Genomic DNA, 26,960 nt, shown 5'->3' on the forward strand with positions numbered 1-26,960 from the left:
CATATGCATATATGTGGCATGATGATATGAAAAGAGAACCACAACACAACATGTGAGTACCTACAGTACCTTTATAAACATACTGGTTGGTGCTTGGTGACAGACAGCTAAACCAGTCCAGGGCCTTTGTGTGTAGCCCAGTTTTCCTGCCTCCATTATTAGGGGATTAGCCTGACTGGCCCTGCTGCACATGGTAAGCACATGATCAATAATGGAGGGCTGCACAAAGGCATGCAGATGTGCTCACCCTGAGCAAAAGTACAAATTATTATGTAAAAGAACATAGAAAAGAACATACGGGGCGACCGTGGCTCAGGGGGTTGGGAAGCGTATCTGTAACCGGAAGGCCGCCGGTTCGATTCCCGGGCTCTCTGTCCTGGTCGCTGTGTCCTTGGGCAAGACACTTTACCCTACCGCCTACTGGTGTTGGCCAGAGGGGCCGATGGTGCGATATGGCAGCCTCGCTTCTGTCAGTCTGCCCCAGGGCAGCTGTGGCTACAACCGTAGCTTGCCTCCACCAGTGTGTGAATGCGAGAGTGAATGAATAGTGGCATTGTAAAGCGCTTTGGGTGCCTTGAAAAGCGCTATATAAATCCAATCCATTATAAAAGCTTTATGATAATGTTTTCCATTTATCAGGTTGCACTGTCAGCAAAAACAGTCTCTCACTGGGGTCATGTTTTATCGGACACGTTTCTGGCTCTTTAGACGTTCAACCTGCCAAAACTGGACAGAGCAAGTACAGTTATATACAGCATTATGACACATGGCAGTCAGAAAAGTATGATTAGCTGGAGATAAGCAATCAACAAACTGAAATTAAATAACCTACTAAATTGTTTTGTTTCTGTTTTCCTTAAATTTGTAAGGACACACAGCACACCATGCTGAGTTTTCTGCTAGCAGCTCCTTGGAAATCACCTTGTAATTGCAAAATTGCTATTTTATGCCTGTCAAACAGTGCTTTACATTTTTCAGAGATTCAACTAAATAAATGGGAGCAAACTGTGTCTTTTTGTGACAGGCTGTTAGTAACAAAGTGCCTAAATATTCAAAACTGCTTCTTTATAACTTATCTGTTATGTGTAGACACAAGAATGGCTCATCCCTCGAGTTAGGCACCTTTTCTATACTTAAATGATTTCTAGGTCAGTGTCAAGTGGCTTAAAAAATGCCACAAGGACTGGATGACTAAAAATGATATGAAAGTCTGGCTACTGAAGAAAAATCAAAAGCAATTAGGGGTGGCTCAAGACTTCTGCATACTACGGTATATCAAATTTTAAAATCAGTTACCTATTCCTTGTATAAATGTATTTAGTATGAGACCAAGAACTGATAATAATGTCAAATAAATAATGTGCATTGGTGTGGAATTGGAAAATAAAAGCTTTGAGGAAAATGTAAGACTTATTTTTTAAACATCTCTCATGTATCCACACGACTTAGTATTAGATAGATGACAGTGAAGTGTTACCACTGTAGTTATGATCTCCTACAGTACACTGTAACCAGATAGTCAAAAAAATATTCAAAAACATCCAACTAGGACAACAAGAGTCAACATCAGGGGACCGAGAATAGATCCCAGGGGAACTCCACACTCAACTATTGATTTAAACTGTGCACGGTAACAATCAAACACACAAGATTCAAATGCGGACACGTTTTTCAACACATTTATTTATTTGCTTGATTCTTTTTTTGACAACTTTTGTTATGTGTCCACAGACATGAGAAAGAACTCCAGAACACTCAAAAGATAAACGTGAGCACTGAGTTTGAGACTTTATCACAGGCTGCGACCTGTTTCTGCTTCTGTCAAGCAACTCCAAGCAAGAGCACAGACTTGGGGTCACGTACCCAGTCCAGGATGACCGTCTTACTCACACTGAGCCGAGAGGTCCGAAACTGCTTCCTGATCCGCACTCTGTACTCTGCAGTGACACTTAACCAAGCAGCAGGTCAATTATTCTTATTCATCATGGTATACAGAGTAAAAGAGAGTTAATATCATCTGTGTAATGAGACCCAAACACAGAAATCTCCATTTATATACAAGACACGAGCCAAGAGGAAGGTTTCCAGTAAATCATTACGGGGATCATGGATGACATACTTTACAAGCAGCACTTTCAGGAGTGGAAAGCTGTTGTCATTAGCAAGCGGTAAGGCAGGAGAGAGGGGAAAGCGGAAGATAAGTGGACCTGCATGCTTTGATCCAGAGTTGTGACAGCTAAAACAGCCAAAGGAAAAGAAAAACAAAACGATCGACTCATGTGCTGTTCAACAATCACTGGCAGGCACACTAAAACTACCTCACAAAGTGTTTCTGACACTCTTCAACTGTTAGGGTTGGAAGCCTTGAAAGTCATGTGCCAGTGTTTGTGTATCGACTACCTTGACGTATATATATATATTTTTTAAGTCCTCTAGATTTTCTAAATGCTTAATACAAAAATCATATTAAATAAAGATGCTTTGTGCGTAAGTGCATTAATTTTCAAGAACATAATTTATGCTTTGATATTTTACAAATAAAACTTTCCATTTGTCTTCTGTACCAGCAGACAACATGTTCTACCCAACACATTCAACAATAAATAAACTCAATTAACTCTTTGCTTACAAAGTAACATAAAAAAAAACCCCAAAGTGGCAAAAAAACATAATAAAACTGTAATAAAATGCAAAATGTAACTAGAGTCAGATTTTCAACAAATTTGTACATGGTTTAGGCTGTGTTGCTCAACAAGTTGGCTGGCCTGTGGCACACAAAGTCCTAAATTCTGCTTACAGAGTGTAGAAAACTGATCATTAGCATTTAAATGGAAATGAGACAGGCAGACCGGCTGGCTGACCAGGCCTGTGTTGAATGCATTATATGCCTACTCGGAAAATTTGACCCAATGTTGTCACTCTTGCATAACAAGATAAAGATGTTTTAGATTTCAAAGCAACATTATGGATAGATTTTTTTTAAAGACCTACAAACCATTCCTTGTCATGACAACATCAAGTTAGTCATGCTTTACCGATGTCCGACACAAGCGTCAGGCTGTCAAATACCGAGCAGCTACGGTACAAAAGCTGGCAGGGAGACTGCTGTCAAAGGAAACATTTACAGTCTGTTACAGGCAATAACTATATGCTATAGAGGATCATTGATAATATTCACTCTCCAAAACATTGATATACATAATGAAAATTTAAAAAACAAAGATTAATAGCATTTACTATAACTTTACATAAAAGCTAATCATGAATGCATGTGAGTAACTTTATTTAGCATTAATGCTAAAGACAAGGATCAAGGAGAGAAAGAAAAGAGAGGTGAAGAAAGGGAGGCACTATCTGGTGCTAGGACAACGCTCTCGTCCACTTGAAGCAACCGCCCTAAAAAGACTGAAGGTCCACGGTCGATTATAACTTTGTCCTTTCTATTGAGCTACAAGAGGAGTCTTCACAAGTCAGCTTATCGAACGGAGCAACTCTGCTGATCCATAAAAATAAAAATGACAACCACACACAGTACAGTTGTCCTCCCAATTAGATCAAATCTGGTGCGACTCATTGGTTAAAAGAATAGTGTAACCTTTTGGGAAATTCACCTTTTTTGCCAGAAATGTGGATTTATTGTGTGAAAACTGATTAACTCAAGCAACAAAATCACCTACTAGCACTTCTAAAGCTCACTAATTTGCGTTTTACTCCATGATGCTTGCAGCTCTTTATGCAAGATTTAGTCACCCATTAAACGAGTCCTATTCAGTTCGCTTCAGACGTGCTATTTTCCCTTTTTGTTAACGGCCACAGCCAAGCTTTCTGTTTCCTACGTTTTTGCCAAGCTAGGCTAAAAAAATCTGCTGGCTTCAGGATCATAAGTGCGCTTTTTGTCTTCTCATCTGAGTCTCAGCAGGAAAAGTATTTTCCCAAAGTGTCAAACTATTCATTTAAAATCCCACTAAAATAAAATAAAATAAAAAAAACTATCTTTGCACACAAATGCACAGTAAGTGAAACGATTACAAAAAGCAAAAGAACGCTTTGGTTAAAATAACAGAGTAAATGGTACGAGACATTAACTCAATAAAGTGCCATGCAACAAAACTGTCAGTGGTCCTGTCACAATAAAATACAGTGCAGAGAGCTTCAACAGCAACATTAAACATTTTCCTTCAGGGTTATACCTGCAAGGGGTTATGTAGAAAAAACAATATAAATAATAATAAAGGAAGGACGAAGCACATATCAATAACAAGGCGAGGACACGTATTATCTCTCCTGAACGGGCTGTCCTAATCTAGCAAACGATCTCGTGTTTTCATAGAACCAGATCTTAAAAAAAGACACAGAAACAACAGCTTGGATCCCCCCTCATGCTACTTCAAGGTTAAAATGATGAGCAACAGCAATGATGAATCTCTGCTATCTGAAACCTCTTCAGTGAAACAAATACTCTATGCTGCAGAGCACCAAGCCAATGTACATTATTATGTACATTATATGTATGGAGGATGGATATGGAGCTATCATCGCTGCACTTAACACACCTACACAGAGAAAACATCCAATAAGATGTTTTTACCCCTCCCCTCACTTGATGCCGTTAATGGTTGATGTTCAATGTCTGCTTCACAGCTGAGACTTATGTCTTTGCTGGAAACTGGCAGCCTCACAGATGACACATCTACAGGAAACATGAAAACTAATCTGAACTAGTCCCAGCGCCCAGCAGAGGTAAGTTATGTAACGGGTTTTGGGTGGTTAGATTTTCTTAGGAATTCTTCTACAGGTCGGAAGGGAGCACACCATGCAGGGTTAGTGTGGTGGTGACGGCAAATAATGCTTTTGTCGGCTTTGTGGATGAGCGAGCGAGTGACTTGGGACTGGGGCGGTCATCACATAGAGGGATATTTAAATGGTTCTATGTGTAAGTTTGCTATATGGTCTATGCTCGATTAAGCAGGATGTTGAGCTGAGCTTTTAGATTGTATTGTTTTGTTCGCTGTTTTTCGCCAGGCCCCTTCAACTCTCACATCCGCTGAGCCGATGGGTACGACTGGACCGACTTTCTTCTGGAGAGCTTTGACCTGACAGAAGGAGAGTAAGAATATGTTAGGCAGGAAAGATAAATAAAGGGAAAAAATAGCATCTAATAAGCAATTATAATAATAGGTTTCATTTTTAGGGGATAACTGATCATTTCCTGAAAAAAACAGAATAATTAAAATGTCAAAACTTTGTGTGGGTGTTTGGAGGTGGACAAAATATAAACTCAGGGTCTTTTTTCACTCACAGTAAACTATTTGTATGCTTTACAGATTCTCCACCACTCACCTGATGGTGCCTGCTAACAGAGGGTTAAAAGCATACAGCCAGTCATGCATCTCTTTGTCATTGGCTGCCTGCAGCAGAATCCCACGATGCTCGGTGCACACAGCAAACGTGTTGGGAGTCTGAAGACAGGAAATACTCCGGGGTTACTAAACCTCATTCAGATTTATCGGTTAAATGGTCATATGTCTTTTCTGCAGTGAGTTTCACGACTGAAGTGAAGCATACCCGCAGTAACGTCTGTTTGTCTTCACTGTATTCCACCTTTGCAGATGACAGGTTGATGATGGCTCTCTCGACGCTGTCCCTCTCGCTGCGGTACAGGTACACATAGGGCCGGCGCACCACCACGAAACGCCTCACCCAGCCGCTGGTGTGAGGCTCCAGGAAGTGCAAATAGCCCTTCTTTGACACAATAGGGCTGCGCATGTTGAAAGAAATACAAAATGAATAACTGGCCTACGATTTGAATACTAAGGAAAATAATCCAGAGGATCTCCTAACATGTGATTGCAGCTGGTGGTGCATTAAATGTATCGAGTGTGATCTGACCTGACACGAATCTCCTGTATGTCGGGAACAAAGGTGCATCCTCTGAGGACTTTCTTTCTGTCCACGGGGCTGTACGGATCTAGGTCCGGTGTGGATGCTCCAGAACTGGGATCAGTGTGTCTAGACAACGCAAACATGTTCACACTGCATCAAAAAGGGAGCAACGGTCAAGACACAAAAGAAAACATTTCAAGCCCCTTTTCTTAGTTCTGATTTAAAACACATTTGCAATGTGTAACAAAACAACAAGGTGTATCTCTGTAAGCAGGTTACTTCCTATGAAAATCTACAGGGTGGCTTTAGTGCACTTTTCTGACAGTTGTGAATGAATTACAAAGCTGAAATTTCCCCTCCCTGAAAAAAACTTAACCTAAAGAGCAGTCGAACAGGTGTACCTAACAAAGTGGCCAGTGTGTGTACATACCTTCTTCTGAATTCTAATTATTACAGTACAGTAATTATTTTGCATAGTTATGCTAAATGTTGTGACTGTTGAGAAAACAGAAAAAAAGTCTTCTGTGGTGTTTTCATCACCTGCCATTTGTAATCTAAGAGCCTACACTGAAAAAACTGAGGACATGAATGTTTCTAAATGTTAAAGAAAAAAAAAATTCTGCACATTATAGAAAATACAAGAATATTTTGCTTTTACTGATACTACCTGGCCCCACATGAGACTTACTGCTCACTGAACAAAGCACCAAAAAGCGAGTAAGATGTATTCAAAATGACGTTTTTTCCTCACCTAATGTCATAATGTCCCTCCACCAGTGAGGGGCAGGTCGAGGACGGGGTGAGCGTGCTCAGTGTAGAAGAGGATGACTCCCTCATCAGAGACGCAGACATCTCAGAAAGCTAAAACGCACACATGTGCAAGCACGCACACACAGAAACCAGAGCAACAGCAAGGACACACAAGACAAGAACAGAGACAAACACAGACAAAACAATCCAGCAAACAATTAAGCACAAACGACACAGACGTGCATTCAGAGAACAGCTTCATCAGTTTGTCATCTTCTAGCAATGTACTACAGAACCAGCACTGTGGTACAAATCCTCGGTATGTCTAAGAGCCCCTCGCTGATGTTAAAGAGGACATGCAGGAGAGTTATTAAGTAAGTGGAAGCCTCACAGTGTCTAAGAAGAAGGGACAGTGAGGGGTGAGGAAAGTAGGAGGGGATGCATGGTGTAAAAGAGTAATCAGTAGACCTGAGTCAGTACTGAAAGAAATGGTTGTCATATTAGGCATGTTTTATCCAGCAACTATCTCTGAGTAATGTTTAAGCCAGGTTAAACATTACATCTGGTTATAGAGACAGAGGAGAAGTGAAAAGTATGAAATTCTTTGCAACAAGGAAGCGTGACGTGTTTAAAAAACATGAAAGAATGAGAACAGATGTAGCAGAGGGAGTGACTGGAAAGAAGGACTGCGGGGCTTAAATATTTAGTGAAGGCTATAAACATTAGGTTCAGAAGGACTAAAGGACTGGGTTATAGAGGGCCTAGGCTGGGGCTCACCTTGCTCTCACTGGCACTGCTGCTCACCTGGCTGTACTCCCTGTTGAAGGTGTGCATCAGCAGACGCAGACACTGGAAAGTGAAAAGTATATTTTTTTTAAAAGCATGAAGCTGAATGAAGCTGTGTGTAAAAATAGAAAGAAAAAAATCTCTAATAAACTGAGGTGTAAAATAGAGATGAGGGGAGCAGCAGTCACCTTAGCAGCCAGCTCCCTCTGCCTCTGGTTGGGGCTGTCGGGGGCGGGGCTGCTGCTGGGGCTGTGGCTGAGGACGGGACTCTTTGCAAAGTCGATGATGTCGCCATTTTTGTAGAGTGCATCCTGTCCCGCATGCAGAGTCGCCTCCAGCTTCTCCCTCAGCAGTAAATAGTGCCTGGTCTTTTCCACCTTTAGAAGAAAGTAAGGGAATTTCACTTGAAAGACAAAGTCCAACAGGAGTTTATTTAGCACATGTCAAGTAGGCAGTCGTTTCACTAATCTTCAGGAATAGTTCTCCAGGCTTCTTGAAGGATATTCAAAGCTCTTCTTTGGATGTTAGCTGGCTCTTGCTCTATTGTCAAGATGATCCCCTTCAATAATATTGAGGTCTGGGATCTATCCTGTGCTGAATGATGAAGCTGTTGCTAATCAGATGGTATTGCATGGTGGATGAAAATCTGATGGTGCTTCTCTGAGTTCATAATTCCATCAGTTTTAACAAGATCTCCAACACCACTGGATGAGATTCAGCACCAAACAATGACAGAGCCTCCACTGTGTTTTACAGATGGCTGTAGACACTCAGTGTTGTCCCTCTCTCCTGATCTCCAGCACCCCAAATTTGACGACATCTTGAACCACAAATGTCTAATCTGGATTCATCACTCTACGAGATCTGTTACCAGATTTCCCTTCCTTAAGAATGGTTTTGCTGGGGTTTTTCATATTTCATAAGGGCATAACTTTCTGACTTTCACTGTTCATCTGCTGTAGATAGTTTTTATGCCTGACATTTCTTTTTTTTCTGTCCTCCACATGTCCAGTTTCCTCAAAATGTTTTACGGGCACACTGCACACAACCCCAAGTTTTACGGTGGCCCCCTGGAATTCATCTTATTGGTGCAAAATACAACTTCATACCTGTGAAACCATGTTATCTTTGGGATTTTTCTTGCTATCAACTAAAGAGATGGGAACAAATGAAGTGCTTCTGTTACTGGCTGCTAGTAACAAAATGCCTAAAGACACAAATATTATAATTATTTCTTTCCTAAGTTGTCTAATATATGTAAACACTGGTTTATCACTTGGGTTAGTTGCTTTTTATGCTTGAATGATTCATAGTTCCGGGTTAAGAGTCTTAAAAAACAAAACAAAAAAAACCCACTCCAGTCACAATGATGAGGTACCAGGACTGGACGGATAAAGAGTGCAAAAGCATCCAATGTCCAAAGAAAAACCTAAGATATAAGAGACTATTATGATGTAAGCACTGTAAAAATAAACTATAATATAATTCCAATAATTCCACTGACCTCCTGCAGTAAGCTAAGTTTCTCCAGCTCCCACTGGTGGTCGAGGATGAGGCTGTCACTGCGGGGCCTCCATCCAGCCAGGTTCTCCTCGCCTCTCACGTAAGCCACCGAGGTGTCCAGCACGCGCCTGCGACGACGCTGCATGCCTGACGAAGGGGAACAGAAGCATTTAGAACGACAAAGGACAAACAAACGTTTTTGTCATTTTTATTTATTATTGATTTTTATTTTAATTCTGCTTCACCTGGACTTCCGTTGTCAGCCACGTGGCAGAGAGTGATTTCATAGACTCCAGTGACACGGTTACTGAGGAGAGAAAGCAGAGCAGATTGTCGTAAACTTAAATCTTAAACTCTGAAGCATGCATCAACCTAGAACTTTGATCTGAAATGGTGCCAAACCAGTGAAACTACATGATAAATGTGTAATCACAGCCTCCCAACTTTCTATTAAAAAATATAAAGTTTTCATTAAGTCACAGAAAATATCTTTTTTTTTTTTTAAAGCTGTACAGTGGGCTGGATTGGAGTCTTGGCCAGACCATTTCTGGCCCCCCATCCTTATGTTTGACAGCCCTAGTTAAAATCCTTAATCCAGTACCTCTCAGAGGGCCGGAGGCAGCCGGTGCTGAAGAGGTTTCTGATGGAGCGGGATGCCGGCAGCTTTGTGTCACGGGAGTAAAACACCATGCAGAAGTCTTTGGTGATAACTGTCGGCTGAGTACAGTTCTCCATCTAGCCCAAATATACAAAACATTAATAAAGTTTAAAAAAAATTAAAATTTTGCAGAACAATGCACGAACACTCTCCCACCTCTAGATAAGTAGAGAGGGTGATGTAGATCTTCTCTCCATAGGGTGTGACTCTGTTCAGAAGCAGAGAGTTGTGCATGGAGCTGTCCCATGCGGCCTCGAATCGGTAGAAAGTTCTACAGAGAGGAAAAACAGCATCTATCATTCTTTTGTGACGTTTATGGTGGGAAAAAGTCTGCATGCAGTTTGTTGCATGAAAAGCTTAAGGAACAAATGCACGTTGTTGCATGTTGTTTTTAAGAAACAAAGATGGAAAAAGATGGTACCTGTGATCAACTCCCAGAGAGACACTGCGATTAACAAAGAGAAATAAGGTGAGTTATAAACCTTTCTCTCCAGCTTTCAACAGTTTAAACTCAGCAAACAAAGAGAAAAATGCTTTGAAGGAAGACTGGAAAAACAAATTCCTACTTGTCATCATGTTTTGGCCAGACGTATCCAGAGGTCAGGATGTTGAGGGAAAGGATGTTGGGGTCTATGATGGTCTCATCAGCCTCGGGCGTGTTTCGAATACGACCTGCGGGCAAACAAGTGACAATGAGACTGGTCATTTTTTTGATTTTTGAGCTCTTCCTGCAAAAATCTGACAAACGTGGCCATGTATATCGTACTCACCAATAACGAGCTCCTTCACTTCTTTCCACTCAATATCATTTCCTGTTTCGTGAGCAATTGTGACTCTGATCCTCCTCTGAATGCCCTGTGGAGTCGCAAGAAGATGAGGAGCGGATTTAGTATCTCAGTGGTTAAAATGAAGAACTTAGCACTGTGACAGCAGAGGTAAACACGGTCAGACCTGATGTAAAAGGAACGTCCCATGGCAGGGCATCCCACCTCTGTGGTCAACAACAGCCGGGATATAACTGGAGGCAGAGGGATAATCCATTTTTAGACACGTATTATAACATTATAACAAGTGAGATGCATGTGTATGCTTTCCCTTTTGCATATTTAAGCAGCAACAGGAACAGACTGGACTCACTCTCCGTTAGCTTCCAGCTCGCAGATCTCAAAGAAGACCATGAGATCGTATTTGGCGTGACAGGGTCCCGCAGTGGAGCGAGTCAGAGTGTTGAGCTTGGTGGCAGGCACTGGATGAATGAAGAGGATGCAGATTCATTCATTTATTGCTAAGAATATTAAATCAAGCACACACGGAAATCATCGATAGATGATTGAAATAAATAATTATCTCATTAAAATGGAAACAGGCAGAATCAGAGGAGCCTGCAGAGCACTCATTCATTCATTCATTTATTCATTTCCCCTTTTTTTGATCATTAGATTAATGTATAGGAGTTAGATTGTGGTGGCTGAAATGTCATTGCTAACCTGGTTTGGATAACGGCATTACCCGAGGGAACTGCCTCCTGGAAGGTCTCAGTGGGCTGAAAAAAAAAACCCAACATGAAACTGTGAGAAAAACTTTTTTTCCATCAAATTATCTCAAGTCACCCAGTCAGATTTCTTCCTGACCTGATTAAATCTTTGCAGAGTGGAGGGAACGGCTGTTTCTGATAGTGTCCAAACACCTCAAAGACAATGGGCTGAGTCTTGATGTACTCCGTGAAGGACTTGGTCACCTCCACTGTGATCTATCACAGGCAGAGAGAAAAATATTCGAATGAACCCTTGAGAAAGCTGTTTGTAGAAATGGACTGCTAACATAATATGTCAAATAACAAGAGGAAGTGAACAGTAACGGCAATCAGTTGTCTTTGTTAATATAAGCGTTTAATGCTGCTTACATTTTGGACATGGTAGAAGCCCAGTGGCGGCCCTCTGCCGGTATTTTTCAGCGGCTCAGTGGAGAAAGCTTCGTCATGACGGTGGATGAAGCTGAAAACAGTGAAGTCATTTCATCAGCTGACCTGCCTTTTTGTTTTTCCTACACATTATATCACCCAAAGCATCTGGCTAACAACAGCACAGATTATTTCACTGTCAGCTTCTCAAATTACAAAGACTTTAATCCGTAAATTAGAAAATACATTAAGTTTGATTAGAGTTTAACCTCTAAATCATGTGACCTGTAAGGTAAAATTTGTAAAATCTATACGATGTTACTCCAGGAACTTTGCTTTAACTTACTTGAACTGGCAGAAGATGTCGGCGTACTCTGCAGAGATGCTCGAGGCCTGTAAGACGGTAACTCTGAAGGTGAAAGTGCTGCCGATCTTGAGGTGGGAAAGCGCTTTCTCTGGAGACAGGTCCAGAGGAAGATCCAGACCCAGACCTAAACTCTTTACTGGGCTTAGAGGAGCATCCAGTGTGGCTGCGTGGCACAGAAGAAGCGGAGACTCAGAAACGCATTGACATTTTGACATTAGATGTGCCAGCTAGGAAATATATTTCCATTCATGAGGTATTTCTAGTAAGACCACCATGTCCCTGTCGTCGCCCTCCCCTCACCTTCACAGGTGTTGTTGTTAACTTCATCTGCAGAGATTCCAGTCTCAGCATTTTGTCCTTCTCCCTCCACAATTCGCAGCTCTTCCTGCGAGGTGTTGGAGTGCGACAGACTTGCGGGACACGACTCAGTCTGAAACTAAACAGAACATAAAATCATCAGCTTTTGCCTCTTTTTACAAGCAGAACATCACTAGAATTTCTTTTTTCAGGCTCCAAATTTCCACTTTAATCTGACAAGAAGGACTCAGCTGCACAACACCAGCCCAGACGTACCTTCTCAAACTGTTTGTCTTCAAAGGAGATCTTGGCGGTGCCTGACTGCCTCACGCCAGAGCCGTAATCAGGCGCCTCCTCATCAGCTAAATAGAGACACAACAGCACAAACCACGCTTATAGTTAACAAGCATTTCCAAAAACACAAAACAGCACAAGAGGACATGTGTGCAGCATCTGACAGCTAATTTTTATTTGTACCTGAGATGGCCTGCACTGCCACTCTAAGGAAGCCTTTCACCTCTCCTTTCTCGCTTACAATGGCCACACGATGTACCAGAGGGACCGGATACAGCAGGTTACTCAGATACACAAAAGCTCTGAGGAGGAGGGAAAGTGATGATGGGTTTGTGGGCGTCCTCACTGTGCAGTAAAAGAACTTAAATCTGTGAATGTTACTGACCTGCCGACCAGACGGAACCAGGGGAAGCGGTCGTAGAAGGGGTCTCCTCCTGTCAGGGCGTGGTCACAGTCCTCCACGGCGCTGCTGGGCAGCTCCGCAGCACGATCATACATTTCTCTCATCAGGTCCAGCCTCTGTCTACAAGGGCAAGGAGAAAACAACAGGTCAGTATGTGCTGACATGCAGACATGTGTATCAACTGTCAGCTACTTTGACCAGTGCTTTGAATTAAAAGAACTGCACTGTTTTCTACAGGGATGACCATTAAATTGTGACCGTGAAACGAGCTTCAAGCCAGACTCTCAAAACCTCTGAGTACCTCAGTTTTTCCAGAGTCCAGTAATGTGTGGCTCCGTTCTTTTGATCTTGCACTTCGACGGCCACTATCGTCCGAGGGAACGGTCGCCTCTCTCTCTCTTTAGCCTCACTGGGAGGCAGCAGGTCAGGGGGCAGCGGAGAATAGAGAGTGTCTGTCAAGAGGACAAACTGGAACTGCACCTGTGAAGAAAACACGAGATTGCATCATAATTTAGACTAGAACAGCAGCTCACAGTTATTTGAGCAATCCAAAACGAAAATAAGAAAATTGAACAGCTGAGAAATTGTAGTATTTGTTCTAAATACTTTAACTGCACATATGACATCTGTCAAAGACCTAAATCCTTTATGTGCCTTTTTTATTAGTTAAAAATAAATAACTAATAATAACAACATGCACAGTAATGTCAATGTCAATGAGTACAAGACACATATTTAAAGTCAGGGAAATAATGAAAGATTCGAGTTTTTCAGACCTCATAGAGCAACGACCTGCATTTTTTTGTTTACAACAAAATTAACACAATGTGCAATGAAACATAGCACAAAAATATCATTGCACTGCCAAAGCATATATCTTACAACAATAATAACATCTAACCTTCTTCTTCAGCTCCACACTGATAGCATTGGCCTCTTTGAGGAAGATGGCGTTGCCCCAGAGCAGATCTCTGAGGGACGTGAACTGATAGAAACGCCACTTTCTGAAAGCCCACAGCGCCAGCTCAGTCTCACGCTTTGTCCACGGCACTGGAGGGTACACGAGAACTTGATGTGAATAAAATGAAAGTCTGATGCCAAAACTAAAAGAAAAAAAAATTAAAGTGATAGTATCACCTTCCTCTTCAGGCTCCTCCTCTTCCTCAGGTGACTCCAGGTACCGAGAGTCCACCTGTTTCTGAAGGGCCTCCAGTTTACTCTCATAGTCCTGAAAGAAAACATGCAGTACAGATCAAGAGGAGGTGCGGATTTACATAACACCTAGAACTGATTAGTACTTTTTATGATCGATGGCGATCATGCGAGCACCCACCAGCCGCTGTTGTTCCAGCAGGTTGCTGGCTTCCTCTCGTTCTTTGCGGTACTGATCCTCAAGCTCCTGAAGCCTGCAACATTTCATTTTCGTCAACACCAAAGAACTTTCCCAAGACATATATTCATATCATTAAAACAACTCATGCGACCACACCCACCTCTGCTCCATCTCCTGCTTCATGTCGATGCCTTGTTTCTCCAACAGCTCTCGCTGAGCAAAGGCCCAGTCGACGGGCTCCACGGGTGTCTCGGCGCACGGCGTCCTCTCCCGCTCCAGACGAGCCTGCTCGGGGTCGTTGAAGCGGAACACGTGGCTTTTGCCCATGATGATGCGATTTCCTTAAAAATGCAGGAAGCATGAAAGTTGAAACATCTGACTCAAGCATTAAAAATTACACCGCTGCTTAAATAGACACATATTTCAGAAAATCAAAGACAATCTAATACTTACCAGACCTCAGGACAATAGGTGAGTTCACTCTCTTGCCATTGACATAAGTCTCTGCTCCCTCACACGGCTCAAGGATGACGCATCCTGTTGCAGAAAAGCATTAAATGTACGTGTGACTGGAAAGACGAATCTTTTTAGCAGATTTGTCTACAGGGAGAGACTTTACCTTCTCCCTGAGGGCCGGTGGTGCTGCTGAAGGTGCAGTGTTCATCCTTGATAAAATGGCCACTAAGAACAATGTCTTGGCGAGTTTTGGCATTTTCACGGCCAACCCTGAAGGAAGATTAAAAACATATATCTAAATTACTAAAAACTGCACAGTATCCGGATGGATTTCATGTCAAATTGAACTTATAGAACTCTTTACTTGGTTATGCCGTCTTTGATGTAATAGAGCAGACACTCGGACATCAGTGGGTCCTCGTTGAGGTTCACCAGATGAGGCGTCTGAAAGAGAAATATGTTTCAGTGTTTGTGTGAGTTTGGTCTGATCGTTCAAGAGGTTGAGAAGTTGTTTGGCAAGTGCGTGGCACAGACTGAGGACCTGTACCTTTTTGGGGGAGAAGACGCCGACTGTGCCTCCATCTTCTCTCATGGCAACGCCCATCTCAGCCAACAGTGCCTCTCTACAGAGTTAATCAGAGTTGGAGTCAATCCATGAACTCAGATGGAAATTTACAATAATGCTATTTTTGTTTATTTCATTAAACTGACAGTCTATCCATGCAATGCATAATGTTTTGTGTTCCTTATACAAACTGTGTAAAATTTCACACTTTTCATATGCTTCTTTGTTTTTTGTAATCGATGAGTTCCATAATTTGCAAAACTTTAGGTAAAAGCATATCATGTCATGTCTGTAGTCCTCTGTAAAACAATTATGCTTGATAATGCTATACAAACAAATTTGACTTGTATAACTTGTATATTTGACTTTTTCAGTTGTGAGGAAGGACGTTTGGATCACTTGCCGGTGAGAGAAATTCATCCTCAGAGGGATATGAACAGGAAATTTCACTAAAAGCTTTCAGAGATCTCAATCTCATGGTGTAATAATTAGTTTTGCTTTTGTCATATGGCCAAAAATATTGTGAATTTCTACTGAAAATTCCACAATGCATAATAAAAAATAAATTTAGGCAATTTGATTTGGTAGATATTTACACGAGATGCATTCCCGACACAACAATCTGTACTGCCTCCTGGTATCAAAACAGAGATCATTTGCTCATTAGGCAAATGTGTAATTTACCACACTCATACGCACTGCCGTAACATGTCCTTGAAATAAGTCCAATCAAAAATAGACAACTGAATTTTTAGTTGTAGGTGCACTGCCTTGAAAAGCCAGGCAGATACTCAAATGTTAAATTTAATGATAATTTCAGGTGGTTTTGCATTCGTGGAGTATCAAACAGCATAAAGAGCTTGGACAAACCTCTCCATACGGATGGCCTCAGTACGGCGCAGTTTCTCTTCCCATGTCTCATTGAGCTCTGCGATGATTTTCTCGGTTTCCTGTTGGTGATGGAGAAACAGCCTGCTCTCAAAATGGAAGTATTACCTCTGCTCATTCTCGTATTCATCAAGGAGTCTTCCCACCAAACGCCTAAGCCCGTCTCGTCCCTTCATTCCCATTCATACAACCCAGATCCACTTTTTCTATCTATGCATCGTCATCCCCTTTTTTTTCCTACCTTGAGCCTTTCAATGGCTTCCTCACTGGCCGGGCTAAAGATGCGATCGTGGAGGTTGCTGATGGAGCCGGCTCGACTGGATAGGGCTGAGAGCGAGGGTGAGGGGCTCATTCCCGTCATGGCGTGGGTCACTGTGGAGAGATCACCCCTTTGATTGACAGCCTGGCGATTATTCACAAAGTTCTTGTAATCGCACAGGTCTGCCAGAAAGAGAGGCGTTGCATGGAAGAAAGCAAGGAAGGAAGGAAGGAAGGTAGGAGCAGACGCGAGGTATTCAAGGAAAGACATCAAGGATTGAGAGGACCACGCAGGGATATGGATTTAAAAGGGAAAATAATGAAATAAGGGAACAACAGGGAGGGTAACAAAAAAAGAAGAGAAAGCTCAAATAATGGATCAAAGAAGCAGACGTATTTGCTTTCCAAAGCCATCGCAGACGGAGAAAAAAAAGAGCAACTCAAACTGACACGGCATACAATGTCAGAGACTGAATGCTAAATACCAGAGGGATTTTTTTTTCTGACACTGAACTGCACACAAACACACACAACAAGCTCGCAAGCAAGCATGGTTAGGACAAAGTGTACTAAAAAAAATAATAGATACATCACTACAATGCATGAGGACCAAATATAGAGTGTTGATTTTTTATTTTCGTGAAAGAAGAACTGATGTTTTTAAGCTGTTTAGCACAGCGTTTGTAGCAAAGATCCCGGCGGTGCAGGCCTCTAAGCACCTGACTCAGAGCATCGAATGCAGCAGCTCCACACACAGAGGACCAGACTGCAAAACACAATCTAAAATGGCATCCTCTCAGTCAGTCCTTTCTTCCATGGTCACTAATCTTGTTAAATAACAGCAAGATTCAAGACAACCCTGAATCTGACAGTTTCCGCTGTTCTCCTATCGGCATCTCTTAAACAAAGCATCACTGTGGGGTCACATACTTTTGTGGCTAAAAGTATTTCGAGGTTTGGGGAGTGAAAGAAACATGTAACACCATGGAAAAAAGAAAGGAGGCCATTTTTTTTCTCTTAGCCAATGGATTACAGCTTTAACAAGATTTAACTACAAAGATCATTTTAGTTGTTCTGTAAAGTTGGTTTTATTTTTTTAATCAATTAGTGCATCGTCTGACTCCATGTACACTCTCTCAGGATTGTTAGTTTGGTCTCTGGTGTGGTGGAGGAGGAAAGTTGGCTCGGGATTCATTTCTTTTTAGCTGCAAAGCGCAGGCTTGCTACAGTTATACACACATTTCAAACCAGTGATGACAGGACCAGTGCAGCGATACGCTGATAGGACAGAGGAGAGAAGAGACTGTGTAAGAGTGGCGCTCACATCCCAAGTTAATCCTCTGTCTTCAATGTACTGAGAGAAAAAACATAACCTGCACAAAAGCTTTTAACTACCAGCTTCCTGTGCACGTGTGTGCCACGTGTGCGTGAGCTGCTGTGACACTCACTCTCGATGATGTCGCCCAGGCCCTGTGCGTACAACAGGTCTTTGAGACGAGCCACCTCCTCTTTCAGCTCGCGCACCAGCCGGTTGTTGGGGTCCTCGTTGATCACGGCGTTGCAGCGGATCTGTTTGGCACGATCGGCGTACCTAAAAGGTGGTCGATAAGTTATCATTCCTCAGCCTCTCTGTACTGAATAACAGTGAGCAGATAATATGAAATATAAGTGAGGATGGTGTCTCACAGCTGGTTGAACAGAAAAATACGTTTGTGAAGTGTCCATTAATGGTTTTACCCGACAGAGCTACATGAACTCCACTTTTCTGCAGATGTATGCAGAGTTTAAAATCTAATCTAATCAGCACTTCTATTCATTTGCTTGACCCTGCAGTATGACAGTGTGACTTTAGCTTTAAAATGCATTTACAGTGAAAAATGTCAAATTTAATGATCCCAAAAACAGAGCTTTAATATATTTTCCTTACCGGAGGGTACTTAGGGTTTCATCATAGTTAATATCAGCAGGGCTAAGGGCAGCCACCATGGCTGTGCGAGAGTTTCCTCCTAAAACAGATACACAAATATATTTCATTAACTAACACAGAAAATCTTTTTCTTATGCTAAAACCTCTTTTTTTCTGGTTGCATTTGCATACCTAAGTTCTCCCTCAGCAGCCATGTGAGCACCGAGTCTCTGTAGGGAATGAAACTCTCCACCTTCTTCTTTTTCTTGTTCTATCAACAAAGGAATCACAATAATATTTGAAGTTTACCCTAAAAAAAGATGCTCCATATACCCTGCGTGCTGCTGTATACTAACCTTGTTTGGTGCAGAGTCCTAAAAAGAGAAGAAGAAACACCAGCATTTGTAATTGAAACACCACAAAATAGGAGTTTTTAAAGTAAGATTTTTAGCAAAGTGTAAAAGTTCATACCAGTTCAGCCAGAGCAGAAATCACTTTTCCCAGAGTGGTCAGGGATTTGTTGATATTTGCTCCTTCCTGCAAACACACACACAAAAAAATAGAAATCAGCCATTTCATGTATTTTTCAATCTAATCATGAGTACATTTTAGATATATTACTTCAAATTAGCACTAAAATCACCAAAGGGGTCTTTTTTACTCATTTGGCATTTTAAAAGTCAAGATGAAATTGATTGGGGCGTTCAATCATTTATACCTGGAACCAATGGCGGAATAAATTTGACCCCCAAATGAAATCAATGTAAAATGCTGCACTAAACAATGGCAACAGGCTTGGGTGTATAGTGACACATATTGTTTATACTATTTTTTTATATATAAATGCTGCTATAACATGAGCTAGCTAGATAAGGTTGAGAGATGAGTATATAGAAGACCCCAATTGAAGTTGGCAAATTGTTGCAGGATGGAGAGGCTCAGGATGGGACATCTGAGTCGGGGAAGAATGAAGCTGAACCCATTACGGACACATGGAGAACGGGGCTCAAAGAACCACAGCTAATCTGAGTAGAGAGTTCAGAGTAAGCAACGTGGCCGTGTCCAAAATCAGCGCCCGCTGCTATGTATTATTAATTCTAAGTTTATGAAAATGGATCAGTTTGTTGAAAGATGTTTATGAGTTCAAATTTAAATTATGTTTCTTATTTTGTTATAGAAAACTGTGGAGTCTGTTTTAAAATATAGGCAATGAGCTTTTCAATCTGTTTTTTACTTTGCTTCTTTATCCTTGTGTATTTATTCATTTTTTACTTTTCCATGATCATTTTCTTCCACAATGTTTACATTTTTGGTGTTTTACTTATTGTGTTTTTCTTGGTGTGCCCTTTGTTTTAGAAGATTATAAAATATATTTTAACCTTACAATCTGTAATGAAATACTCAAAATCCTTTGTAAAACCATTAAATCCCCTGAAAGGGAATATTAAATACTTATTTTGTCAAATTTTACAAATATTTAGAGAAATTAGATGAAAATGAACAACTTCTTCAAGAAAAGACTTGTTTGCCATTGCATAGCACTGAAACAGCAATATCATCTCACCTTCAGCCTTGTTCCTTTAGCTCCAGTTGAGTCTGCTCTCTCACTGCCAGCCAAGTCAACCAAACTGATCTTGCTGACCTAAGAAGACAATAATTTTTTTTTTTTCAAAATAATTCACCCTCTCTGAAAAGGATTAAATATCCACCGCAGCAAACACAATCCACCCGGAGCTGAAAAGGAGAGCTGGCAGTAAAGTGTGGTTTACCAGTCAATACAGAAACACATTCAACAGATAGCAGCACCGCATACACGGCCTCCTAACAGGCCATAAAAGGTCATAAAATCATTTCTGCCTCAACTCTCCTTATTGATTCGTTTGTGGCCAGAAGCATGGAAAAATAAAATCTTCGTTTGTGGGTGATTTGCACCGGACCTTCTCTGACGTGTTGTCCGTCTCCATGTCGTGTTTCTTCTGAGTGAAGATAATGTTGAAGACGGCGTGGGAGCGGCTGCTTGTCTCGTTCATGTTGGTAGCAGCCACAGTCCTGAAAAAAAACCAAAAATACATGCTCATGGGTTTTTAAAAATAACAGTTATCAAATCTAAACAACTGATCTTAAATTTTTTACCTGGCCTTGTTTCCAGAATCCATCAGGTCCTGGATGTCATTATAGGAGGTGACGGCTAGCTTTGATAGATCTTCAACATAGGGTCCCATCAGCGGGTGCTCTCTGACACGCAGGTTTCCTTTGTTTTTGGGATTCAGCAGGTCACGCACACGCTCACAGTAGATCTCCATGTAACTCACCTGCAGGGAGAAGAGAAGGCAGTCATAAAAGATGTTCAATGACTAATTAATTAGTTATAATAAGTGACTTGCTGCTACTGGAACAATAAAAGATTAAAAATGAATGAATTAGCTTCTGACTATCTGATAAAACAACACGATTCCAATATAACCTGCTTCTGTTTCACATGTTTCAGCCAAACTACCTGAAAAAATTTCTTTAAATGCAAACAGGAAAGCCTGCCAAAAGGCATATCAGAGTTTAGCATGACTCACCTCCACTGAGTAGGACATGCTGTTGTCATTATTGCTGTCATTGATCTTGGTGAAAAGGTCCTCGCACAGCTAGAAAACAAAATGCCACTGTCACTTTACAACTTAAGGACTTCAAACTGCTGTGTTGGAGTCAAATCGGCACAAAATTTCATTAAACTGTATTTAAAACTGCTTCCTGCTTTACCAGAGGAATGATTCCCTGCTGGTCTTTTTCCTGTCGGCCCATCATGGTGTAGCTTTTGCCTGCACCCGTCTGCCCGTATGCAAATATACACACATTGTAGCCTTCAAAGGCGTGGAGCAGCATCTCCTCTCCGATGTCTCTGTACACCTGCATCTGGGAGGCATAGTTGACGTCCTCAGGCTGCAGACATGGAGATAGCGGAGTGATAACGAAGAGGGGGGGGGGTTGAAAATTAGCATTTTTTAATAGCATGAATATTCATTATTCTAACACACATTAAATATCAAACAGTGCGCTGCAGGCAAAAAAAAAGAAAAGAAAAGTTAGAGGGATTAGTCACTGGGGACTTGTTTAAGAGCAGAGCCTTCTATTTTCTAATGCAGATGTATTTCCTTTGATGAAAGCTGTAAGACTCACCGTGGTGTGTGACCAGTAGGAAAAGTCAAAGTTGAAGCTCTTGTTTTCTTTCGGCTGTTTTGGATTCAGGATTGCTAAAAAGATCAAAACAGATCAGTTAGAAGCATCGAAAGCTGAATGTTCTTCATTCTGTCTTCCTTATCTGGCTTTTTTAGTTTACATACAGTAAGCCAGAAGGAAACTGTGAAAAATTTCATATCCGCTATGAATCTATATCAGTATTTTATCACACAGTCTTTGTGACCGGTTAATTTTGTCGCATACACACACTCTATATGCATGCTGTGTTTAAATGCTCATGGGTTTGCTTTGATTTTCTTCTTTTATTTACAGTTAGTTCAAGTCCTGCCTTATCATTTGTATTATTTACTGGTCTTTTTTATGCATATTTCACAGATAATTACAATCCAGTTCTTATTATAAATAAAGGTTTTGTTTAAAACCTTCATTTTACATTAATATGCATACTCACTGGCCATTTTATTAGAAACATGTGTTTAGCTGTTCATTAATGCAAATATCTAATCACTCAGTCACATGGCAGCAAATCAGTACATATATGTCTGTAGACAAGATGACCTGCTGCAGTTCAAATTGAGTATCAAAATTGGGAAGAAATGTTATTTAGGTGACTTTGAATGTGGCATTGTTGTTGGTAGACAGGCTGGTGCGAGTATTTCAGAAACTGCTGATCTCCAGGGATTTTCCCACACAATCGTCCCCAGGTTTACAAAGAATGGCCCAGAACACAGAAAACATTCAGTGAATGGCAAGGGTCAAAGAGGAAAATGGCCAGACTGCTTCGAGCTGATAGGAAGGCAACAGTAACTCAAATAAAAGCTTGTAACAACCAAGGTATGCAGAAGAGTATTTCTGAATGCAAGGTTAGATGGGGAACCTTGAAGCAGATGGGCTGCAAAAGCAGAAGACCGCACTGGTTTCCATATCTGTCAGCTTAACAGAAAACTGAGCGCACCAAAATGGGACAATTGTTACCATTGAAGGTTGGAAAAACGTTTCCTGGTCTGATGAGTCTCAATATCCGCTGTCACATTCTGATGGTAGGGTCAGAATTTGACATAAACAACATGAAAGCATGGATACACCTGACTCAGGTTGCTGGAGATATAAAGTTGTGGGGGATATTTTCTTGGCACACTTTGTGCCCATGTCAACAGGGACCAAAATTCCTGAGAAATGTTTCCAGCAGTTTGCTGAATATATGCCACAGGCCATTAAGGCAGTTCTGACAACAACTTGGTACTAGTAAAGTGTCCAGCAAGCATATTTTTTTTCTATCACTTTGAATTATATTTACCAAAAAACACAAAAAATGAGAACATTCTGGATCAGATAGGATTTACAGTTCTGCTCAATAACAGCTTTTGTAATTATACACCACAGCTCTCTTTTCTGAGGAGGAGCAGCTGCTCTTCTGGCTGCAAATTAAATAAACCGTATCACCCCTTGTGGACGAGTTCAATAAAGCAGCAGCGTCAGTGAAGCAGTCCTGTTAAGAGGAGCGAAAGCTCTTAGCACTCGATACATGTGAAGTAATGCAAGCCTGAATCTTCTGGCTTTTAATGAGGTCATTAAAAACAGGCACAGCAGGCTGACATGCCCCTGCTCTCTCCTGCACCCTTACATCAGCTGACCTCGGGTCTGGACTCGACCAGAACAACGGGCCCTTGTTGGTCCATGCAGCTCGTATGATGAGAGAAGAGAGCCGCGGCTGTCGCTACGTCCTACACACACTGACGGGTTTCAGGCCTGACTGAAGCTTTTGTTTCCTTCTTGAGCTGCCAAAATGCTGCATGCCTCCCTGCCCGCTGTTATATCGCCGCAGGACAATGCGGCCCGCGAGACGAGGTGAAACACTAAAAATGCTTCAAAGCGGGTCACAGAAATGAGACCAAAACAGCATCAGAGGATCACTTTAAACACAACTCAGACTTTCAACGAAGCACCTCAGATGCAACCTCGTAATCACTGAATCGAATTGCTGTAATTATTCACATAAACACGTGTCATATGCTCTGTTTTAAAAATAGAGCGCTATATAATCAGTTTACTGTAAAATTAAGAAGCTAAGAACAGCCTTATCCTACTGGCCAATTAAAAATGAATATTCAGTATTCTTCTTGTTATTAATTATGCCTACATTTACATAAAGCCTGTTATTCTGAAGCACAAACAGAATAAAAATGCTCCATAAACACCTCATACAAACTAGTCAGAAATGCTGAATGCTTCTTTTAATCTCTTACATTAAGGGATTTTTGTTTTAGAGATTGCAGCATTTTTCCAAGTATTCTGTTTGTATTTTGTCCTGAAAAATTACACAACTTGACTTAAAGTTGGTGGTTATATAGTATAGAGCTTTCAGTCGACTGATCTTTTAGACAAAACACATGTAAATATTCTGCAATTAATAATAATTTGTCTTTTTTTCCACAAAAAAGGCCACCTACCTTTCTTAAAACACACACACTTATTATTCCTCAATGAAAAGCTAAGTTGACGTTCTTCTTTAAAGATTAAATGCACATCACAGTGCTTCTCTGGTGCTTTTCAGTCTAAGTGAACCACAGGTTTAAGTCTCCACCTCATGCTGCATTTCTACACCTACACCTGAGGGCTTTGATTTTTTTTTTTTAAAGAGGACTATAAAGTTAATTAATCAAAATGTCAATGACGAAATGAATAATTAAGTAATTGAGGTAAACTTCAATTAAAGCAGTGCCACTGGGTCAACATATTCAGTGTTAGATCCTCAGTAAAGTGGGTCTTTAATGCTTTTACCTATTTTTTTGGTCATACATATTCTCTTACATGGCTGGATGCTCGTGTGGATACAGTTTCAAATAAAGAGCACCAGAGCTGAGAGTTTTTTTTACTCTTGGCTCTGTATGATGTCATTGAAAGGGGATAGTCTGAATTTGGTCATCACAGGCTGTGAGCAAAGATACTTTATCCACTTGCTGTTCCAACCTTTTATTTGCGAGGGGCAGCCAATCAGAAGAAAGCTGGGTTAAAAGGGAGGGTGGACTTAACCCTCCGAGATCTACATCATCATTTGTGATGAGTCAAGCGTGCACCCAACCCTAATTCTGTATTTTGGAGAAAAGAAAAATGACTCTTCTGGAACAAATGTGAATAGTTTTGGATGGCTGTCAGTTAGAAGAACTGTTTTGGGTTTGTTTTTGTTTTTTACTTGATTGCCAAGACTGGGGAGAACACACACAGACAAACAAATTATATATTCATAGAGGGTTATGATGGCTCAGACCTAACAGGCTGGCTTTAAGGCAAATGAGCTAAAATGTGTAGTTTCAGAAAGCAGATAAACTGACACCTAGTGTAAGATAAATAAGGATTATTTTTAACCTTGAAATGTGTAAATCTACTTTATAAGTTTGCATAATAACTACATTTTAAGCACGTCTCTCAGTTAAAAGGCATACTTAAACTCTCAAACATTAAAGTCAAGCTAACTCTAAATCTTCACTGAAAAGTCTCGGCGCTACCAGCTGAACTCTCGTATACTCACTCGTGGTGTTCCCAGACATCTGAATGATGCACTTGCTCTCCTTCCCGATCTCTCTGGAGTTGAAGGGTCGGACCCTCACCGCTACCTTCACGGAAGCCCCCGCCATGTTGCAGGTCTACGTGTGAGTGAGCAGAAGAGCTGGAGATCCCCGTGGCTACCAGTGCGCACCTGGCACCTGCACAGGTAGACAATGACAGAGGAGTTCATTAGCAGTGACAGCACATATGACACCATAAATCATTAAGACTCCATATTATAGAATTTAATCCAGGAATTAAACATTATCTTTTAATATTTCTGACTTGTTTTTTGGTCATTTTGTTTTGTTTTTTTTAATAATGGTGATGCAGCTTTCTTAGCCACAAACAGCTGAGACATACACATGACACCATTTTCCATTTTTAGGCCCTGAATCACAGTCAGTTTGTCTTCAGGCAGAAACACCCAGTTCCTACTGACTAAATGGCTGGACCAACATTTGGCAGGATGATCATCAGCGTCTCTGCAATTCTACAGTAAAATGGCTGCTTATTCCCTGCCAGCAACACCGCCATGGATGAAGGCCTGACTGCTTCAAATCAATGAAAATAATGCACAACCCTGAAATATGAGGCGCTTCTCACTGCGCCTTCCAAAATAAGCTCGATATTCCTTTTTTTTTTCTTCCTAACCCCTACAAAATTTTTTTCTTAGTTAATGAGCTAATTTACAATAATTTATAAACGTATCATTGCTTCCAGACAGCACACCGCACATCCACCGTCACATCCAAGCCCCAGTCGATTAACAAGGGGGGGAAATCTTGCTTAACATCCAAACAATAAGCCATTATTGATACGTTATAAATTTGAGGATGAGAAGAATTTTAACCGATGACATTTCCTGGATAATTCCTAAGCCATGTAAATAATGTCTCCTCCATCTTGCTGTGCCTGCCGCACCTCGACGACAGGCCGCGTAAACATACACAGCTCAGACACCAATTCATCCCAGACTGCGTCAGAAAGGAGGTCAGCACACATTATTACAGCTTACATGACAATCCCAGCCTTTATCAACGCCTTTGCTCGTCCAATTCACTCAGTAAGATGGCAGATTTGTGTTTTTTGACTGTTTTTTTTTTTAACACAGAATCATACCCCAAACACCCTGACGCAGCGTCTCTTAAGCGCACAAAAGCCTCGAAATGACCAACACGCAAAAATACCCTGTCCTCACCGAGGCGTGACACCCATTATTGCCCTGAAAAAACACGCCGTGTCTTACCTCAGCAACTCAGACTCGACAGCCGCAAATGGTGGATCCCCCTTCCCATTCAAAACAGCGGCAGGATCCTCTGGTGCCTCCTCCGATTCTCCTCTGCAGCTCGTATTTTGGTCCTTCGCTCTATCCTTTGGTTAGCCTACAGCATCATTTCCCCTCACGCACCCATACATGGATAATCCGCCGTGCCTCAGCTTCAGCAGCGGTGCGTCAGTTAGAAAAGAGTGGGAGACTTGGAGTGGTGTGGAGGGAGGAGCGGGGTGCCGCACGGATAAACAGGAGGATGGGTGCGGGATGCTCCGACGGCCGGCCGTCAGTCTGTCCGTCAGGCAGTCTGAAAGCAGGGAAAATGGCGGTGCAGCTGTGCCAGGGATGCTGGGAGGCGGTGATGACATCAGCTTCAGCATCATCAGTGGCGGGCGGCCACGAGGCAAAGCGATGCAGCACAGGAGGAGAGGAGAGGAGAGGAGAGGAGAGGAGATGGACCACAGCAGAGCTCAGAGACGCAAATATGACTGACAAAGCGTGAGTCTGGAGGTTTGGAGAGACACAAATCAGACACGAAGCTCGACTCAAGCACAAAATTTACATGAAAGTTGAGCAGAAATTGTGCAACGAAACAAACAGACGAATGTAAAGGAAGTCTATTCACCAAAGCATCTGACAGTGGTAATTTGGTAGATTTGACAGATGGAGTGATTAATGGGTGGATGGATGACTTTCTGTTAGGTT

General features: G+C 41.6%; 1 protein-coding gene across 4 annotated transcripts; it reads right to left on the reverse strand.

Moving 5' to 3' along the window:
* Window positions 1-1,663: 1,663 nt before the first annotated feature.
* Window positions 1,664-26,599, reverse strand: kif1ab (kinesin family member 1Ab). Of its 4 annotated transcripts, none has more exons than XM_084913297.1 (49): window positions 26,232-26,599; window positions 24,966-25,140; window positions 21,416-21,489; window positions 20,999-21,178; window positions 20,815-20,883; window positions 20,381-20,559; window positions 20,185-20,296; window positions 19,812-19,889; window positions 18,719-18,784; window positions 18,604-18,621; window positions 18,440-18,518; window positions 18,269-18,347; window positions 17,790-17,932; window positions 17,581-17,619; window positions 16,325-16,455; window positions 16,066-16,145; window positions 15,178-15,253; window positions 14,995-15,074; window positions 14,794-14,900; window positions 14,628-14,711; window positions 14,335-14,515; window positions 14,175-14,247; window positions 13,979-14,069; window positions 13,743-13,891; window positions 13,143-13,321; window positions 12,824-12,961; window positions 12,622-12,740; window positions 12,421-12,506; window positions 12,148-12,283; window positions 11,827-12,010; window positions 11,484-11,574; window positions 11,212-11,330; window positions 11,068-11,123; window positions 10,718-10,826; window positions 10,532-10,598; window positions 10,351-10,435; window positions 10,147-10,252; window positions 10,002-10,025; window positions 9,737-9,851; window positions 9,524-9,657; window positions 9,168-9,229; window positions 8,924-9,069; window positions 7,608-7,796; window positions 7,411-7,482; window positions 6,635-6,744; window positions 5,890-6,009; window positions 5,566-5,758; window positions 5,341-5,459; window positions 1,664-5,093 (listed from the first exon to the last, which is right to left on the reverse strand). In XM_084913297.1, the coding sequence occupies exons 2-49, from the start codon at window positions 25,069-25,071 to the stop codon at window positions 5,036-5,038; spliced, it is 5,091 nt and encodes a 1,696-aa protein (XP_084769423.1). In that variant the 5' UTR covers window positions 25,072-25,140; window positions 26,232-26,599; the 3' UTR covers window positions 1,664-5,035. The 4 variants fall into 4 exon arrangements, with proteins under 4 accessions (XP_084769423.1, XP_084769425.1, XP_084769422.1 ...); XM_084913299.1 differs by having other exon boundaries at window positions 16,325-16,524; XM_084913296.1 differs by lacking the exon at window positions 17,581-17,619 and having other exon boundaries at window positions 16,325-16,524.
* Window positions 26,600-26,960: the final 361 nt, after the last annotated feature.

The sequence above is a fragment of the Perissodus microlepis genome, chromosome 18, assembly GCF_051167445.1.
Source record: "Perissodus microlepis isolate ML-2025 ecotype Zambia chromosome 18, ASM5116744v1, whole genome shotgun sequence".
Classification (NCBI taxonomy): Eukaryota; Metazoa; Chordata; class Actinopteri; order Cichliformes; family Cichlidae; genus Perissodus; species Perissodus microlepis.